This window comes from Schistocerca gregaria, chromosome 1, assembly GCF_023897955.1.
Source record: "Schistocerca gregaria isolate iqSchGreg1 chromosome 1, iqSchGreg1.2, whole genome shotgun sequence".
Lineage (NCBI taxonomy): Eukaryota > Metazoa > Arthropoda > Insecta > Orthoptera > Acrididae > Schistocerca > Schistocerca gregaria.
The window spans coordinates 332,195,031-332,215,095 of record NC_064920.1 but is presented as its reverse complement, the minus strand read 5'-3'; the positions used below and the strand labels follow the sequence as shown (position 1 = coordinate 332,215,095).

Here is a 20,065-nt window from a genome sequence, read left to right as displayed (position 1 = left end):
GACTCTACACATTGTGCGTCCACAGTCTAGCCATGAATGCACAAAAGCCTTATAAAACTGGAGCAAATGTGCCGTATCTCCTCCCCAAGACAAATGGCTAAGGATCTTTATGATATTCAATGCCTTCTGGATTCTGGCTTTCAAGCCTCTCAGGAGTAAAAAGTGAGGCCAAGAAACCTCACTGAGTCTTTAAAATGTATAACAGTGTCCCTCATTCGCAATTCACATAAATTAAAAATACAATGGAACCCCCCCCCCCCCCCAACACTGAAAGCCGGAAACCCATCTTTGCGGCACACTCCTCAAACCTTTCTAACATAAATTGCAACTGACTGGTCGCCTTTTATTTTACTTTTTTTTATGCACCCAGTCTGTGACTTAGGGAAAAAAAACTAAACTGGAAACCAGCAGCAATGGGAACGAAACTCAAAAAATTGGGGAAACTAAAAACAGAAGAAGAGCTTAAAAAGCCACTATAGAAGGGGGTTGGTTATACCCAAAAAGAGCTTCAAATTACTGACGTCATCTCACTGGCACTAATAAACTCGAGAACGCGATCAGCTGAGCGCGTGTCATCTGATAAAATGGAAGACATATCAGGCGACAGCTGTAGACGGGCGCGTAACTGAGTAAAATAGGGGCACTCAAGTAAAAGGTGTCTTACCGTCCACAGCTGAGAGCAGTGGGGACAGAGTGGGGGAGGGTAGCAACTTGTAAGATGTCAATGGCTAAAATAACAGTGCCCTGTCCGGAGTCTAGTTAAAATTACCTCCTCCTGATGATGCATTCGGGAGGAAGAGGTCCAAGCACAGGGAAGAGCTTTCACATCCTGCAATTTATTATTAGGAAGTGTTGACCAATGTACGTGCCATAAAAAAACAACACGACGACATAAAAGACTCCGTAGAGCGCCGAAGGGAATCGTGCGAATAGCTGGCCGAAGAAGAGAGACTGCAGCCTTGGCGTCTATATCGGCCGCCTCATTTCCACAGATACAAACGTGTCCTGGGATCCAGAGGAACGCCAAAGAGACCCCCCCCCCCCCCCCCAAAGTGGAGCAAGTGTAGGCAGTCCTGAATCCGATGGACCAGGGGTGGACAGGGTAGAGAGCTTGGAGACTGAGGAGAGAGCTGAGAGAATCTGAACAGATCACATACTGTGTCCACTGATGGCGACGTATGTATTGGACAGCCTGGAGAACAGCGTAAAGCTCCGCAGTATAAACTGAACACTGGTCGAGAAGCTGAAATCGAGTTGGGGTGTCGTCAACAATATAGGCACTCCCTACACCAAACGATGTTTTTGAGCCATCAGTGTAAATAAATGTGGCTTCCTTCATTTGTGCACATGGAGCAGCAAATGCCCAACGATAAACAAGTAATGGGGTTCCATCCTTGGGAAACTGACAAAGGTCACGGAGCAGGCAGGTCCAGGGACGGAGCCAAGGCGGTGCTGTGCCCCAAGTTGTCAAGAAAATTTTAGGAAATCGAAAGGAAAGAGAATAGAGCAGTTGACGGAAGTGGACTCCCGGTGGTAGTAGGGAGGAAGCGCAGCCTGCATACCCTAAACCCAAGGAGGTGTCGAAAAAAATGTCATGGGCCGGATTAGCAGGCATCGAAGACAGGTGGCTAGCATAACGACTCAGAAGGACAGCTCGCCGATTGGACAGTGGAGATTCAGCAGTCTCAGCATAAAGGCTTTCCACAGGGCTGGTGTAAAAAGCTCCAGACACTAAACGTAATCCACGGTGGTGGATAGAGTCGAGACGCCGAAGAATAGATGGCCGAGCGGAGGAGTAAACTATGCTTCCATAGTCCAACTTCGAGCGCACTATGGCGCGATAGAGGCGAAGGACCACTTGGTCCGCTCCCCAGGAGGTACCATTCAGGACATGGAGGGTGTTGAGGGATCGCAGACAGTGGGCCGAAAGATAGGAAACGTGGGAGGACCAGCACAATTTTCTGCAAACATAAGACCCAAGAATTTAGCAACATCCGAAAATGGAAGGTTGACAGGTCCTAGATGTAAGGAAGGTGGAATAAACCCCGTATGACGCAAAAAATTAACACAAATGGTCTTACTGGGAGAAAAGCGGAAGCCTGTTTCGATGCTCCAAGAGTGGAGGCGATCGAGACATCCTTGAAGACGTCGTTCAAGAAGGCTGGTCCGTTAAGAGCAGTAGAAGATCACAAAATCGTCCACAAAGAGGGAGCCCGAGACATCAGGAAGAAGACAATCCATAATTGGCTTTATGGCAATGGCAAACAGTACAACACTTAGCACGGAGCCCTGGGGTACCCCGTTTTCTTGGGAGAAAGTACGGGAGAGAGTAGTGTTCACCTGCACTCTAAATGTGCGCTCTGTCATAAATTCGCAAAGAAAAAGGGGCAGCTGACCTCGAAAGCCTCAAGAGAACAGTGCGGAGGATGCCTGTCCTCCAACAGGTATCATATGCTCTCTCCAGATAAAAAAATAGTGCTACTGTTTGGCGTTTCCGGAGAAAATTGTTCATGATATAAGTGAAGAGAGCAACAAGATGGTCAGCTGCAGAATGATGCTTTCGGAAACAACATTGGGCAGGTGTTAAAAGACTGCGGGACTCCAGCGACCAAGCTAAACGGTAATTCACCATACACTCCAAAACCTTACCTACACTGCTTGTGAGAGAAATGGGACAATAGCTAGACGGGAGATGTTTGTCCTTTCCAGGTTTCGGAACAGGAACGACGATAGCTTCCCGCCATCGTCTGGGAAAAGTACTGTCGGCCCAAATTCGATTATAAAGGCGAAGGAGGTAACGCAGACTAGGGTATGATAAATGCAGCAACATTTGGATGTGGATACCATCCGGTCCTGGGGTGGAGGAGCGAGAAGAAGAGAGTACATGTTGGAGTTCCTGCATGGAGAAAACAGTATTATAGCTTTCACGATTGTGTGAGGAGAAAGCAAGAGGTCGCACTTCTGCTGCACGTTTCTTCGGGAGAAACACGGGCTGGTAATTTGAAGAGCTCGAAATCTCAGCAAAGTGTTGACCCAATGAGTTAGAAATTGCAACGGGGTCCACTAATTTGTCATGCGTGACAGTCAGCCCAGAGACCGGGGAGAAACTAGGGGCGCCAGATAACCGTCAAATCAGACTCCAAACTTCCAAGGAGGGATTGAAGGTGTTAAATGAGCTAGTAAAAAAGTCCCAGCTTGCCTTCTTGCTATCGCAGATGACATGACTGCATCGCGCACGGAACTGCTTGCAGCGGATACAGTTGGCCAATGTAGGATGGTGTCTGAAAACGCAAAGAGCAAGCCGCTGCTCACGTACTGCGCCACGTCATGCCTCGTTCCACCACGGAACTGGGGGATGCCGGGGCAATTCGGAGGTGCGAGGTATTGAACGTTCCGCAGCTGTAAGAATAATGTCTGTAATATGAGTGACCTCATCATCGACACTAGGAAAGTGACGGTCATCGAATGTTGCTAGAGATGAAAATAGTGTCCAATCGGCTTGGGCAAACTTCCAGTGTCGCGAGCGCATATATGGCAGATGTGGTTGCAATCTAAGGGCACATGGAAAGTGGTCACTCGAGTGTGTATCAGCAAGGGCGAACCATTTGAAGCGCCGAGCTAGCGGAACAGTACCAACTGAAAGGTCCAAATGAGAGAAATTTGTGGTGGAGGCAGACAAACTGTAGGGTCCCCAGTGTTGAGGCAAACAAGATCTGCTTGGTGGAAGACGTCTATCAATAGTGAGCCACGCGGACAAGGATGTGGAGATCCCCAAAGTGGGTGGTGGACATTGAAGTCCCCAACCAGCAAATAGGGGGGTGGAAGCTCACCAAGAAGATGAAGGAGATCAGCTCGTGCCATTGGTGTGGACGATGGAATGTATACAGTACAAAGAGAGAAGGTGTATCCAGAAAGGGAAATACGGACAGCGACAGCTTGGAAGGAAGTGTTTCAGGGGATTGGGTGATAATGGAGAGTATCATGGAGAAGAATCATGAGTCCTCCATGTGCTCGAGTGCCTTCAACAGAGGGGAGATCAAATCTGGCTGACTGACTGAAAATGGGGGAAACAATGTGGTCGTGGGGACGCAGATTTGTTTCCTGACGACAGAAGATGACCGGCAAGTAGGATCGTAAGAGGATCAACAATTCATCCCGATTGGCTCGAATGCCACGTATAGTCCAATGGATAACGGACATAGGGTGGACAGAAAATGGAAAAATGTGACCAAGGTTGCCCTCAACTCAACGACAGCTCAGAGCTTGCGACTGACAGCGTGGAACGGCGACATAGAAGACGACCGAGGGCAGCTACCGCCAGGTGGTGCTGTAGATGGGACACGCCTTGGCGGAGAAGGAGAGGAACTGGGTTTCTTATTAGCCTTCTTGGAAACAGGATGTTTAGATGAAGGAGGAACTGATCGTTGTGAATTTGGGGTACGTAAAAGATCTTCACGAGTAGGCTCTTTTTTGGAAGCCCGAGTGTTGGACTTCGGGCTCGAAATTTAGCAGAACCCGATGAAGGGTGAGCCCTACAGTGAGCAGGCGAAAGTGGGGAGGTTGAACGCGTGATCTTTGTGCTGGCCGATCTAACAACAGTGGCACTAAAGGTTAGATCACAAGTCTGCGTGGCCGCCTCCTTTGTTGGCCGAGGAGAGGCAAGGACAGTGCTGTATTTACCTGTCTGAGGCATAGTGGGCTTTTGATTGGCGAATAGTTTTCGAGCAGCAAAGGTCGACACCTTTTCCTTCACTCTGATTTCCTGAATGTTGTTTTCGTCTTTAAGAAAGGGGGGCAATCTCTGGAGGAAGCAACATGGTCACTCATACGGTTGATGCAACGAGGGGATGGATGTGGACAAGCACCCTCATGGGCATCCTTGCTACACGTAACACATTTGGCCGGATTGGAACAGGACTGGCTGGTATGATTGGAACGCTGATACTGATAGCAATGCTTAGGGCTTGGAATGTAAGGGCGAATGGAAATTATCTCACAGCCCGCTATGATGTTCGATGGGAGTTGAACTCTGTCAAATGTCAAGAAGACAGTGCGGGTTTGAACGATGTTCGTGTCAACCCTTTTCATGACTATGAACAGCCGTTACGCCCTGGTCAGACAGGTAGTGTTGAATTTCCTCGTCGAGTGCAGTGAGTTTCCACCCGGACAGAGAAGGTGTGTAGCATTGAAGTACGCAGCAACTTTTGTGCCTGGAGGGCACTGACTGTTTCTAACAATCTGGAACAAGACTTTACAGGACCCGCAATTGCGTCAACTCCTTTGGGAATAATGAAAGGGTTGACCGTGGAGAAGTCGTGACCTTCGTCAGACTGAGAAACAACAGGGAACTGTGGCAAACCATGGAAGAACTGTCTGTGGCTGACACACACTGAACTTACACTTGTGAGCAGACATAGTAGAAGATGAGGAAACCATTGCGGAAGTATCCCCCATGATTACCGGCGTCTCCGATGGCACGCTCCTCCCTTTCGGGGGCCCTCTCTGAGGGTACTCCCGCCTTAGGTGATTGTTCACACCTCAGGTCACACCTCAGGTCACACCTCCCGAGAAACTGACTGAGGGACCAATCGGCACTTTCGGACTGGTCGCTGTTGCAACACTTGAGGAGGAACAGAAAATAGCAAAATTGTCCACAAATAAGGAGCACTGTGCAGGGCTCCCTGTGTATGTGGTATTGTTGATGTCTACAGCAAAGGGACTAACATTTAAAACACTCTCCTGAGGGACATCATTCTCCTGTTCAAAGCGAGCTGACAGTGTGTCACCAACTCATGTCCTAAAAAACTGCTCAGACAGGAAAGACCGTATGAAGATGGGAAGGTAGCCACAAAAGCCCCACTGATGCAGTTGCATAAGTATACAGTGTCTCCAAGTAATGTCACACACATTACTGATGTCAAATAACATACCTAAACAGTGATGTTTACGTAGGAAAGCCTGCTGGACAGACGCCTCCAGTTGGGGTCAGGTTGTTGACAGTAGACTGCAATCTCTGGGATCTACACTGAGAGAGGCTAATGAGTTGCCTGATCTTTAACAGAGAGATCAGACAATGGTTAACCATTCATTCCAGGATCTTTCCAACAAAGCTCATTAAGGCAATGCTCTGGTAACTACTGGGGCATATGTGGTCCTTTCCTGGTTTGAGGAGAGGTATCAGAATTGCCCTTCTATGAGTTGGGAAGATTGCCTGTTTGCCATATAAAACAAAAAAATTCGAGGAGAATTTCCTTTGACACTGCTGGAAAACATAGAAGCACCCAGCAGCAGATTTGGTCATGACTGAGTACAGCATCACAAATCTCAGACAGCACCAATTCCAGTTCCCATAGGGAGAAAGGGCAGTTACAAGACCCACATGGAGAAAGAGCAGTCTGAATTCTAACTTGCTCCTCTCTAAAGCAATACAGTAGCAGAAAAAAGCTGGATCTCTGCTAGCATAGGTAGCAGCTGCTCCAAAATGCTCTACCAACGTCTGAAAGATGTCTCCGGGCATTGTTTGGAGACATCACTGTTTCAGCACTGCTGCTATTGGTAAGCAACTGTATTTACCAGAAAGGCTCCTGATAGCGTCCCAAACTTTTGTAGAACAAGTGGAATGGTTGATGGATTAGCAGTACAAAAATGAGTGGGAGTACCTGACTTGAGGATGCACAGCTCGTAAAACATCTTGAGGCTCTCCAAAACCTGACTAAGGGCAAGTAGAGATCGAGTCCCAGCAGGAGAAATAGTTGGACAATTGTAATATAAGATCCATGAGAGCCCCAGAATCTATTGCATGTTATGGAAGTAGATACAATGACACACATGAATTTCAACAACAACTGCTTGCAAGTCCTTGGCCAGAGGGAGAGCAGAGGAGTGGTGTGCATTACTGACAAACACAATGATCCCTCCCTTGACCCTTTCCTCAGTCAGCTCATCCATGCAATAGAAGATATAGCCATGTAGTACAGGGACATTAGACACTTTGAAATGCATTTCCTGCAAACATAAGCAGAAGGGGGATTCTAGGGTATTCATGTGTTGTAAGTTTCAGTTCCTCCACATGTGTGTAATGTTCTACTATCGTATTAGTGGTGTGCTACAGGACACTTGCGTTAATTAAATTTGTAGGCATACTGTTGCAAAATGATAAGAAATGGAATGAGCACGTCAGGTTGGCAGTAGGAACGGCAAATGATTGACTTCAGTTTACTGGGAAAAATTTGGGTAGGTGTAACTCACTTATGGAGGAGCCCACCTACAGAACATTTGTGCAACCCGTTCTTGAGTATTGTTTGAGTGTTTGTAATGTCCACCTTTTTGGATTAAAGGATGACATTAAAACAATTCAGAGGCTTGCTGCTGGATTTGTTAGCAGTAGATTCAATCAATATACAGTATTATGGAAATGCTCTGTGAACTCTAATGAGAATGTCTAGAGAGAATACAATATTCTTTTTGTGCAACACTGAGGAACTTTACAGAATCGGAATTTGCCACTGACTGAAGACCGATTCTACTGCCACCAACATACATCTCAGGTAAGGACCATGAAGACAAGAGATATTAGGGCTCATATGGGGTCATATAAACACTCATTTTTCCCTCACTCCATTTGCAAGTGGGACAGGAAAGGAAACAGCTAGTAGCAGTACAAGGTACCACTTGTCATGCATAGTGGCTTGTGGAGTACATATGTAGGTATAGACAGTACCCCACTTTTCTCTGGCTGACACAATTTTATTTTGTTTATGATTGCAACCGCCAGTCCGCCAGTTAGTAGTGTGTGCACTCTGCACTAAAGCGACTGGGAAAGAAAACTTGGCAACGTATTTCGACCTCGCTGAAAGTCTCTTTCCAGTTCTACACTAAGTACTTTGTCAGTTCTGTCTGTAGCATTATCAAGTATTGGTTGTGCAGCTAAGAGTGGCCATGAAAGGTCAAAATAATTGTGCTACTGATTTTGTAATTATCAAAGTGGGTTGGAAATGAAAAATAACGTCAAGAAACACTTTAAATCAGAGAAGCACTCTGTTCACTAGCTAAAAACTGCTACGCATTATCAACATAAACATTCACTTGTTTGAAGCTTAAATAGCACCAGAAGAATAAAAACAAAGGCCATTTTAGAGAGAAAAAAGAGACTGTTGTCATTTTTGGAAAAACAAACATTTCAGTCAAGAAGTTCAGCAATCATCACTTTTCTTCTTTCTTTAACAGTCTATTTAAATCCACAAAGGCTTTGCCTTCAGACAAGTAGCATGACAAACTCTCAAACTTTTACTTCTATTCATCTGCAAACAAACAAAATATTAATGCGAATTTTGCCAAAACTAGACACACTAATTTCGACACTAACTGAGGCTACATTTTCAGAACCCTCTCAATAACAGTACAGCATGAAAAAAAGGACATATGCAGAACTGATTTTTACTGGGTTTGATTGTAGATCAGAAATTTTCTTGTATAGAACATACTAAAGATCATTTCTAATGTTGGACTTTATCAAGATTTGCTTTCTGCGGAATTGCTAATTTTGATAATGAAAGTACTAGAAAAAATGGTTCAAATGGCTCTGGGCACTATGGGACTTAACATCTGATGTCATCAGTCCCCTAGAACTTAGAATTACTTAAACCTAACTAACCTAAGGACATCACACACATCCATGCCCAAGGCAGGATTCGAACCTGCGACTGTAGCAGTCACATGGTTCCGGACTGAAGTGCCTAGAACCGCTCGGCCACAGCAACCTGCGAAAGTACTAGAATATCAACTACTTTGCATACTTGCATTCCTCAAGGTCATATAAAATAATTTACTGAGGCATTTCCATACAGCCACAAAGTATTCTTTGCACAGAAACATGCAATAGATCTGGAATCCACCATCAAACTTCATGTAGACAACTGTTCAGAAAACTGGACATACTAACAGCAGGTTCACTACATGGTTAGTCTCTTATGAAGTTTGTTCTGAAGAATCGGGTGCAGTATGTAAATAACAGTAGTGTTTGTCAATTTAACCTTAGGAAGAAAAGTAGCCTCCACATTCTACAACTTAACCTCACTCTTGTGCAGAAAGAGACAGTATGTAGCTACAGTATAAATTTATTTGACCACCTCCCACCTGAATTAAAGGTGTTGGCAGATAATAAAAGTTTTAAGAACTAATCTAAATCATTCCTGCTTGAGAACCACTTCACCTACATAGAACAACTTCTGAATGCAAATTCATTATGTGATTGGGCTAGGCTTCTCAAATTTTGCTGTAAATTAAGTTAAAAAATTGAAAAACAGTTTTTGTTGCATAAAATACCAACATGTAGGCACATTTTCACAGAAAAATGTATCATATTTCCAAATGTGCAGACATGTTCCACATAATGTCCAGTTATTGCAATATATACACCATTTGCTAATTCTAAAATTAATTTGCCAATGCATCCAAATACTATAGTAACTGAAAAGAAGTACCAACAAGATTGTGAGCAAAATACTAACCTCATCAAGGGGGTGCAGTTTCTTCTTTTGCCGAAAGGGTGCATCTGGGTCAATTTCTGTAACAAGATCCTCTGGCCCACTGTACGGTATGTCTTGCTCTTTATTCTGGAAAAAAAAAAAGTAATATCGAAATGCCAATATCAAACCAACAGAACATTTTAATAACTGTGGCCACAGATTATGGTGTGTGTGTGTGTGTGTGTGTGTGTGTGTGTGTGTGTGTGTGTTTTTCTATTTCTTATGAAGGTCTTGTTTGTCAAAAGCTTACCTTCTGACAGTCTTGCTGTTGTGCCTATCCGAGACTCAGCATCTCCACTATATGGTGAGAAGCATCTGTCCTGACAATTACACGTTTTGTGTTTAAGCTATCACAACAGTAAATGTAAGTTATCAGGGTAAATTTTAAGTTAAAAAAAAAAAAAAAAGTTGTGGAGAAATCACACTGAATCTTACCAACTGGTGCAATGCTGTCCATGTTATTCTTGGTGAGCAACATTATGAACTATTAATCTAAATAAATTAACACACACACACACACACACACACACACACACACACACACACACACACACACACACACACACACACCAAATAATAGAAGAATGGACTGCCAACGGGCTCACAAAAAAGAAAGAAAACTTTGCTACGTTTGTACAAATCCTTCCAGCAGCCAAAATGTGCACCTACATTGCTACAGTTGCAGGTTTGTGTTGAGTGAAGTAGCGAGATGGAGGGAGAAAGAGGAGGGGAGGTTGGGGACTAGCTAGCAACTCATACAGAGGCAGCAGCTTTTGCAAGATAGGAATGCGCGAGAGAGAGGGAGGGAGAGAGAGAGAGAGAGAGAGAGAGAGAGAGAGAGAGAGAGAGAGAGAGAGAGAGAGGGCTGGCAAGTGCATGGACTAGGAATGGGACATAAGGGCACCACAGCTTCCGTGTTGGTGCAACACAGAATGACGATTGCATGGAGGTGTCAACTGGTATGGGGCGACAGGGCAAGAGGAAAGAAAAACTGTTAGGCAGAGGGTGTGGGTGCAGGGGTTTAGTAGAGGTTGAGGCCAGGAGGATTACCAGATGTGTGGTAAGGTTAACTTCCATTTGTATAACAAAGAAAAGATGGTGCTGGAGGCAAGGATCCAAATGCCATGGTTATGAAGCTGCCACTGCATCTGGGTAGTAAAAAAAGCTGGTGCTGGAAGAAAAGATCCAAATGGCACAGTTGTGAAGCAGTCACTGAACTCTACTGTGTTTTGCTTGGCAGAGAGTTGTGCCAGTGGATAGTCAGCTTTGTTCTTTGTCACATTTTGACAGTGGACATTCATTCTGAAGGACAGCTGGTTGGTAGCTGCAAAAGTTACAGTAGAGCAGATATATGATTGGGCATGTTGATAGATAGTCGAAGACCTGGCAAAGCACATGGTTCAGTTTCTCCTATCCTGGGTGATGAAAGGATCACATTTGTAGCTGATTATTGGGGATGGTGTGAGCATTGTGCATGTGGTCACAACCGTGTCATCTAGCATAAAAAAAGCATGTGTGTGTCTGCTAGCTAAAGTTAGAAAGTTGGCATAATGCAGATACTTTAACATGGTACTTTCAGAGGTGGCAGGTGTTTTGAACTGTGGATGTGTCAGATAATGCTAGAGATTGGGCCTGAACTACTGCATTCACATCACTGTCAACATTAGCAGACAACTGCACAATAGTTGTTAACAAATACTTTGCACTGTATGTTGCTCATTGTGTATTCTCATATTTTGAAATGAGTGAAGAAACTATTCCTGGTCCGCCACAGAGTTCAATTATGCCCACAAAACACTTAAAGGGATTATTGATTCCTACAACAATGTTTCAAGTTCTGATTTCTCAGAAACATAGAACATGCATTGCCCTGCAAGAGGGCTCATTTCCCCTCACCGCTCCTCAACCCTCCAGTCGACATAATTCCAGTTTGTTTATGCTCGCAGTGTATTGGGAATTTATAGTTTCTGTACTCTGCACTATAGTGTGACCAGAAAACAAAACCTGGTAACACATTTTAGCCTTACCGAAAGTCTTCCCCCTAATGTGCAAATATAGTTATTTTCAGTTCTACTTCTATGCTAAGTATCTTGTCAGTTCTGTCTGTAGCATTGCCAATTATGGATTGCACACCTATAAATGCCCATGAAACATCAAAATTAATATTCTGCAGATATTGTATTTCTCAAACTAGTTGTGAAAAAAAAAAAATAATGCCGAGAAACATCTTAAATCAATGATGGAAAATGGTGCTGCTTCCCAACAGAAACAAGCATTCGTTGAAAGCTTAAATAGAAGAAAAGAAGAAAACAAGCAAAGACTTTTCGAGGGAAAAAGGTTGAAGTTCTAGCAAAAATCAAGCATTCCAGTCAAAAAGCTCCCAAATTACTACTATTCTTTTTTTAACAGCCAATGTCAGAGCACTAAGGCTTCATATGTGGACACTTAGCATGACAACTTTTTAAATTTGTACTTCTAATCATTTATCAATGCCAGATGCCTGTGACTCACATATTCCCTTCACCTTTTAATACAACCTGCTTCCCTCACGATATAAAATGCAAAATATTGGGCAACACTATATTCTTTGCCAGTTAGGTGAGCTAAAAAGTTTTTATTCTTTAAAACTTACAAGATGAAGCATAGGGTGTAAAATATTACATCCTTAAAACAATAATTAATGTAAGTGGCAGCTTGGTGAGTAGATTTTTTTATTTATCCAATTACACTTTTTTCACAGTAGCTTAGTTTTTTGCTACATAAATTAAAATTCATAGTTTGAAGAAAACCGTTACAGGTTGTTCAGTTGTTTACTTGTGTAGCAGCAGAAAAGATGAGTAGTTATATACATACACATTGTATTTTGGTTAGGATTAATATAAAAGGAAATAGGACACTATGTGTCCAGGTCAAGGAAAGGAAAGATGATTCGGTTATGTTCCTACTGGAAGGCACCAGCACTACAATCCAGAGATTTAATTACCAACAAAATCTGGTGATGAGCAGAAAATAAATGAAAATATTATCAAAAGTAAGTAAAAGGTTAAAGTATGAAGTAAGTGTTTTGGTCTGTTATGAGAACTAATTGTTGATATTGTTGTGGTGAGTAATATTTCATGTTCATTGAAGTTATGCAATAAAGCTGTATCCTGGGAAAATATACTGTTCCTAAACAAAACAGTGAATAAATCTGCTCTAGCTATGGAAAAATCAACCAGTGAGGACTGGGATCATGTGAAATGCATATTTCAATATCTGAAAGGTACATTTAATTATAGATATTATTTATGATATAGAAGAAAATTTCAGAATTTATGTGATTCTGTTTTAGCTGGGGAAGACATTCAACAACTGGTATTGTGGCAATGTCAAGTACACGTCATTTGCAGAAGGCTGTTGCTACATCTGCAACTGAGGCAGAAATTATTTCTGCAAGTGAAGGAGCCAAAGAATTAATTTGGTTACATTGTTTGTTAAGTGAATTACTTGAAATGCTGAAAAACTTCCAACACTTTATAATGATAATGCCAGTGCATTAATTTTTTTTTTTTGGGGGGGGGGGGGGGGGGTGACCACCATGCGAACATCATTGGGGGGGGGGGGGGGGGGGCGGGAAGAACCATCTGACACATATGCCCGTGAAAGATTTGTGAATGATGAAATTATGTTGCAACACATATATGGAAAGAACAAGTTGACTGATCTTCTGACGAAGCCACTTGAGCAAGTTCGTTTTAATTTTGCTGCAGGCAGAGATTGGTGTGCATGCAGTCAAGCATAACTCATTATTTGTTTGACTGTTTTTTGACAGATTTTTTTCCTTTTGGAGAAATGTTGTGATAAAAGGAAAAAAACGTTTTAGCGTTTACTGTAAAATATTATTCCTTGTTATTTTTTACATATTCTTGTTTTTATATAATCTCTTTGAAGTTTGTTGAAGTTACAAAGTAAAGCTGAGAAAAACTCAGTTCTTCAGACTATATAATTTATGGCACATACTGACATTATAAATGCAAAAGTATCTCTGTCTGTTACACTTTCACAACTAAACTGCTGAACCAATCTTGAAGGTTAGGAGGAGATTACTTTTTTACGTCCCGTCGACAACGAGGTCATTAGAGACGTAGCACAAGCTTGGATTAGGGAATGATGGGGAAGGAAATCGGCCGTGCCCTTTCAGAGGAACCATCCCAGCATTTGCCTGAAGTGATCTAGGGAAATCATGGAAAACCTAAATAGGGATGGCCGGACGCGGGATTGAACCATCGTCCTCCCGAATGCGAGTCCAGTGTGCTAACCACTGTGCCACCTCGCTCGGTCAGTCTTGAAGAAATTTGGTATGAAGATAGCTTGAATGCTGAGGAAGAACATACGCTATTTTAGAAAGTGTGTAGTACAGCGTATTTATTGATCTGAAGAATTTAAAATGAAATAAGAAACAATAATTACTTTTTGAAAATGCTATTTACTCTTTGGCTTTTGAACTTTATCACAGTCATGTAAAAGCTTTTTTTGTTCAATACATTCTACACAATGCTATTCAATGTACTGATTATGATGATTATAGAAACCTCTACATGTTTAATCCATACTTCCATACCAATGTCAGTGACACACTCGTCACATTTTAGCCACTGAGCATCATGTGCACTTTATAACATCTTTGTTGAGAAACAATTTGCATGAAAAGCTTAACAGCTTGCAGTCATCCAGTTAGCATAACTGTTTCACAATCATTGGTTTCCAGGTTCAATTTCCACCAGTTCGTTTCCTCCCCCACATTTTAGATGCTGAGCACCACAGGTCTCTTACAGCTTCCAAGATGCTTGAAGACTCACAATGACCGCGTCATTTAAAGGCTGTACAACGAACAACTTGTCCTACCTTTACATATTGAATGTGGGAGGCTTTTGGTGAGGCTGCATTTGATTGTGCCCTATTAACTGACTATTTTAGTCCTAAGTCAGTCATCATAGAGGAATGGGCCAAAAATGTAAGCACTATAACGCATTAAAATGGAAGGGTGAAATGGTTGCTCTGTTATCAAGATCTCACATCCAGTACCAATTGAATCAGAGAAACCCCTAAAGAAATCTATTTCTGCACGAATGTAATGAATCTAGGCATTTTTTAAATATAACTGGAAAATTTGTTGCATGCTTTCAGATTCAAAATGCAGCAAAACAACATAAATACAGACATCTCATCTCATAAAATTACTAGATTACAATCACCACCAATCATTACAAAGCTACTGATATGTGAGCGAAGCACTGGGCAACAGCTAGTTTTTTTTTGTTGTTTTTTTTGTGGTGGTGGGGGGTGGGGGGGTGGGGGGAAGGAATCAAATAGTACACATTTTGATGCAGTCATTGAGGTTATTCACATTGTTGGTCAGCTACATGCCCTCTGTGTAGTTTCAGGATGGTCATTCATCTAGATGGATGGGTTGCACTCTCTGCACAGTCTCTTTTGGGTTAAAGCTAACTAACTGTCTTCTTGCATAAATGGCCACCAACAAACTGCCCATCTGCATCTCTCTCCTCTTGCCCAATACCAACTTCTCTTAAATGAATTACATGGATGGGAATAGTCCTTACCATCTGAAATCCTCCTCCCTCAGTCTCGACTAGCTCATCGCACAGCAGTCTCCACCATCGTCTTCCGGTCTCCCATTTTCATCCATTAATCTACAACCATAGTACTCTCTTCCTTGCCTGTTCATCTATCACCTGGGCTGTGCATGGTAAGACAGTCTGCCCTCTTGATTAGCATGCTTGTACCATTCATGAACATTAAAAAAATTTAACAGTCCTCTAAAGTCATGGAAGGTCATTTACAAAGATTATGATGGGGGAAGTCATGCTCTAAATCTCCGGGGGAAGGGGAGTGCATTAGTATTACCCCTATCCTGAGTCTAATTTCAGTACTGTCATGCAGTTTGTTTAAAAATGGCTCTGAGCATTATGGGACTTAAAACATCTGAGGTCATCAGACCCCTAGAACTTAGAACTACTTAACTAACTTAAGGACATCACACACATCCATGCCCCAGGCAGAATTCGAACTTGCAACCGTAGCAGTCGCGCCGTTCTGGACTGAAGCGCCTGCTCAGCCACAGCAGCTGGCTGCACTTAATCAATGTAATTATGTGCTTTCTGTCATAATGCATAATGGATGTCATTTGTGCAATTTTTCTTTTAATACTAGATCATTTAAGATGGATTTACATTTGAAGTTGCTTATCTCCATTTCAAAGAATGTTGTACATTTAAGAACATTACAAGATATTCCTTAAATAAAGGACTGATTATTAAGCTTTCGTAACTGCACTAATCTTGCCAGAATCACTGTCTTATCCAGACAAACTGCCACTTTTTAATTCCATAATGGTTTTAAAATCTGTGTGTGTATTCTTGTATAAATGTATGCTTTGGGTGGTGCAAATAGTGTCTGCTGAAGTAAATCTAATGGATCTATATTTAGTTGTTTATTATCAGGTGTTACATCAGCTGCCACTTTCAGGAAATAATCACTGAAGTGGGTGACAAATGATTTCAGTATGCTGCCACTTCTGCTACATCCATTACTGGTTAACGTAATTTCATTTGCCACATGGTTTTTATATGTTTATCACTTAATAATGCTGAAGTTTGTTTTTTATTTGTTTTTAGAGCCTTCCATTGTTTGCATGTTGCATATGCATGTTGCTTTTTTATAATGCCCACCCACGGTCATCCTGCAGACATCTATTTAAGGATCTAGGGATCCTCACAGTAACCTCACAGTATATATATTCACTTATGAAATTTGTTGTTAATAATCCAGCCCAGTTCAAAAGTAATAGCAGTGTGCATAGCTATAACACCAGGAGAAAGGATGATCTTCACTATGCAGAGTTAAATCTGACCTTGGCACAGAAGGGGGTAAATTATGCTGCCACAAAAGTCTTTGGTCACCTACCAAACAGCATCAAAAGCATGACAGATAGTCAACCAACATTTAAAAATAAATTAAAAGAATTTCTAGATGACAACTCCTTCTACACATTGGCTGATTTTTTAGATATAAATTAAGGGAGGGAAAAAAAACTAACTTAAGCATTAGTGTCATGCAATATTTTGTGTAATGTGATATCTTGTACAGACATCTTTCATTAACCTGACACGTTCCACATCATTACGAAGTGTCGTATTCATGATCTATGGAACAAGTATTAATCTAATCTAATCTAATCTAATGGACTGGATGATTCTGGAATAACTGTGAAGCAGTTTTAACTCTTGGTTACAACTTGCCCTCTGCATCAGGTAAAGATTTCTCTTCTTGACCATCTCTGCTTCTATTGAACTTAACACTCATTTTCTCTATGGGAACGTTTAACTTCAAATGCTGAAAAAATGTTTATAGCCAAGTTCATATATTCAATGGCACTACCTCATTTGTTCTTCCCATAAATTATATCTGAACACTGACAATCATTGGTTATGTTCATCTGGTTCATTAATTTTCTATTATGATCTGAACGTAACAGCTCAGCATATTCTATTGTCAACATTTAACCACCATGGTTAAATAAATCTTTTATCATTGGTGGTGTTATACACAAATGTTGTCGATATGCATATCACATTATAATCATCAATGCTTATTGGGTACATTATTGAGAGAAATAGTCTTAAGCCATATCATAATCAATGTTATCAGAAAGAAGTGCAAATTATAAAAGAAACAACATAAGTTTCTAGTTAAGTCTGCATAATCTTTTTGTATATTTCTAACTCTTGATGAAATTTCATTTATTTTCTGTTGATAGAGCTGATACTTTCACTACTATTTACTTGTATTTATGGATTAGTCCATCATTTCTTGGTAGAACAATTTCATACTTAAGGCTGAACAATAAACTGTGTTCTTGTTCCATTGTTCTTGTTTTAGTTTAACAAAAATTCAGTTTGTTCGTTTTTAACAAAAACTGAGTTAGTTTGTTTTTCAACATGAAATACTAATCAATTTGTCACATAAGCAAGCTAATCATGTTTGTCCTATGCCACAGACGGTAAAATGCTATAGAAAAAGAAAGGTAGACTGTAATTTTACAGTACGATCTCTTGTTACCTGTTACTTTTATCATCCAACTATTAATTGAAAAAATTACAGTTTCGTTAGTTTCTTTATTTAATTTTGGTTTGTGGGACACTCAACTACACATTCATCAGTGCCCATACAAAGTCCCAATTTTTGCACAGTCCACATTTTTCACAGTCCAATCTAGCCACTGTCACGAATAATCATGGTGGTGGTGGTGGTGGTGGTGATGAAATGATTAAGACAACGCAAACACCCAGTCCCCGGGCAGAGAAAATCCCCAACAGCGTAGAACAGATGGTCAGGAATCCCACCCATGATGGATGTATACTGGATCGAATGGCAACAAATAAACATAACTTCTCTGAGGACATCCACACTGAAACTGGTATGAGCGACTGTGATGCAATTCTGGCAATAGTGATTACCAAAGTAAAAAAGTCAACTAAAACATTCACAAAAATACATACGTTCAAAAAATTAGACAAAACAAATCAGTAGTATCATATCCCAACGAGGAATCAGAAACATTCAGCACAGTGCAGGAGCATGCAGAGGAACTGTCACTCGAGTTTAAAAGAATGGAAACTCCATACATTGCTATTTACCTTTAAGGAACACATGTTAAGTTGCAGACAGGCACAATTAAAAGACACTTACATACAGCTTCCTGCCACAGCCTTCATCAGAAAAAAGAAACACATATCATTCATACACACGAGACAGCATGCTTCATGCACACATGACCACCAACTCTGACAGCACGGGCTAGCATGCAACTATCATTGGATGCAAGCAGCAGCCAGGACAGGGAGGGGGAGGGAAAAGGGGACAGGGGACAGAGGACAGTAGTGTACAGGTGGTGGGAGATAGAAAAGACCACTCTCTGGCATAATGTCCAGGGCTGGGGATGACAGCAGGTGCAGTGTCAGGAGGTTGTGCGGCATCGAGGTGGGAAAAAAAGGAGACGAGCATGGAAAGATGTGTGGGTGCATTGGCAGAGGGCAGCAAACAAAGAGGGTCGGAGATGAGAATGAGGAGGTGACTACAGGACAGAGGGGATGGAAACTGTTGGGTGGAGAGTTTGGGGACAATATGTTACCATAGGTTGACACTGCCATAATTACAGGAATCAAGAATTCTCATCTGTACAGTTAAGAAAAGCTGGTGGAGGAGGGGAGTATCCATATGGCTTGGGTAGTGAAGCAGCCATTTAAATCAAGTGTGTTATGTACAGCTGCATGTTTTGCCACGGGGTGGTCTACTTTGCTCTTGGCCACAGTTTGGTGGTGACCATTCATCCTGGTGGACAGCTGATTTGCAGTCATATCAATACAAAAAACTATGCAATGATTGCAGCAGAGCTGATATATGAAATGGCTGCTTTCACAGGTGGCCCGACCCCTGATGAGACAGGGTAAACCTATGACAGGGCTGGGTAAGGAAGTGATGGGTGGGTGTATTGGACAGATCTTGCACCTGTGTCTTCCACAGGCATATGATCCCTGTGGCATGAGGTTGGGTTTGGGAGTGGCATGGGGATGGACTCTACACCAAATCCAGAGGAAACACATTCCCAGAACATTATTGTTAACATTTCCACCAAATTCTGAAGCAGCACATTCCCACAACATTGTTGTTAACATTTCCACCAAAACTCTCATCTCCAAAGAAGTTTCTGTCCTATCCAAAGGCCTCGTCTTTAGCCCTACACCCAAATTTAACCATGGTGGGCTTGTCAAAGACCCACTGTCCTGCTCCCAATCACTACAATGGAAGCGCTTCTTTGCCGCCAATCCCTCGAACTGAAACAAACCTAATTCCAACCCTGCCTCTTTCAGTTCGTACTACCATCCAACCGCGATCCTTCCCCCTCCCACCTAGCGACCTGCTGGTCACCTTCCGGAACTCCATACTTCCAATTTAGCCTCACTATCCTTCCCTCAGAACACCAACCTTTCAGCAGACAAAAACATCAAAACAAATAGTGACCTAATCATCCTACCTGCAGAGAAAGATTCCACCACTGTTGTTATGAATCAGAGTGACTACCTGGCAGAAGGCCACCGTCAACTATCTGACTACTCCACATATAAACTGTCACAGTGAACCCATCCCACAAGTCAAACACAACTTCCAATCCCTGCTTAAAGCCTTAATACCTTCCCAGAACCTCTCCCTATAATCCATTTTGCTCCTCACCAATATGGCACTCTGCACATCCACCTTCTAATCGCTCCCCAAAATCCACAAAGCCAACAATTCTGTATGCTCCATTGTGGATGGTCATTGTGCCCCACTGAAAGATTTTCAGCCCTCATTGGCCAATACCTCCAACAAATTTCTTGTAATCTAGCATCCCATGTCAAAGACACAAACTAATTCCATCACTGACTCCACCATCCCCACCCCCTTTTTACCTTCTGGATCCCTACTCATTGCTGTTAAAG

At 42.1% G+C, this 20,065-nt stretch overlaps 1 protein-coding gene across 2 annotated transcripts in view; it reads right to left on the bottom strand.

Moving 5' to 3' along the window:
• The window catches only part of LOC126344146 (nuclear pore complex protein Nup107-like), a 217,617-nt gene that overhangs the window by 70,838 nt on the left and 126,714 nt on the right, over positions 1 to 20,065 (bottom strand). For both annotated transcript variants that reach the window (XM_050001997.1, XM_050001998.1), the window contains one exon: positions 9,510 to 9,614. In XM_050001997.1, the coding sequence (XP_049857954.1) occupies positions 9,510 to 9,614 (105 nt within the window). The remainder of the gene's footprint in view (positions 1 to 9,509; positions 9,615 to 20,065) is intronic.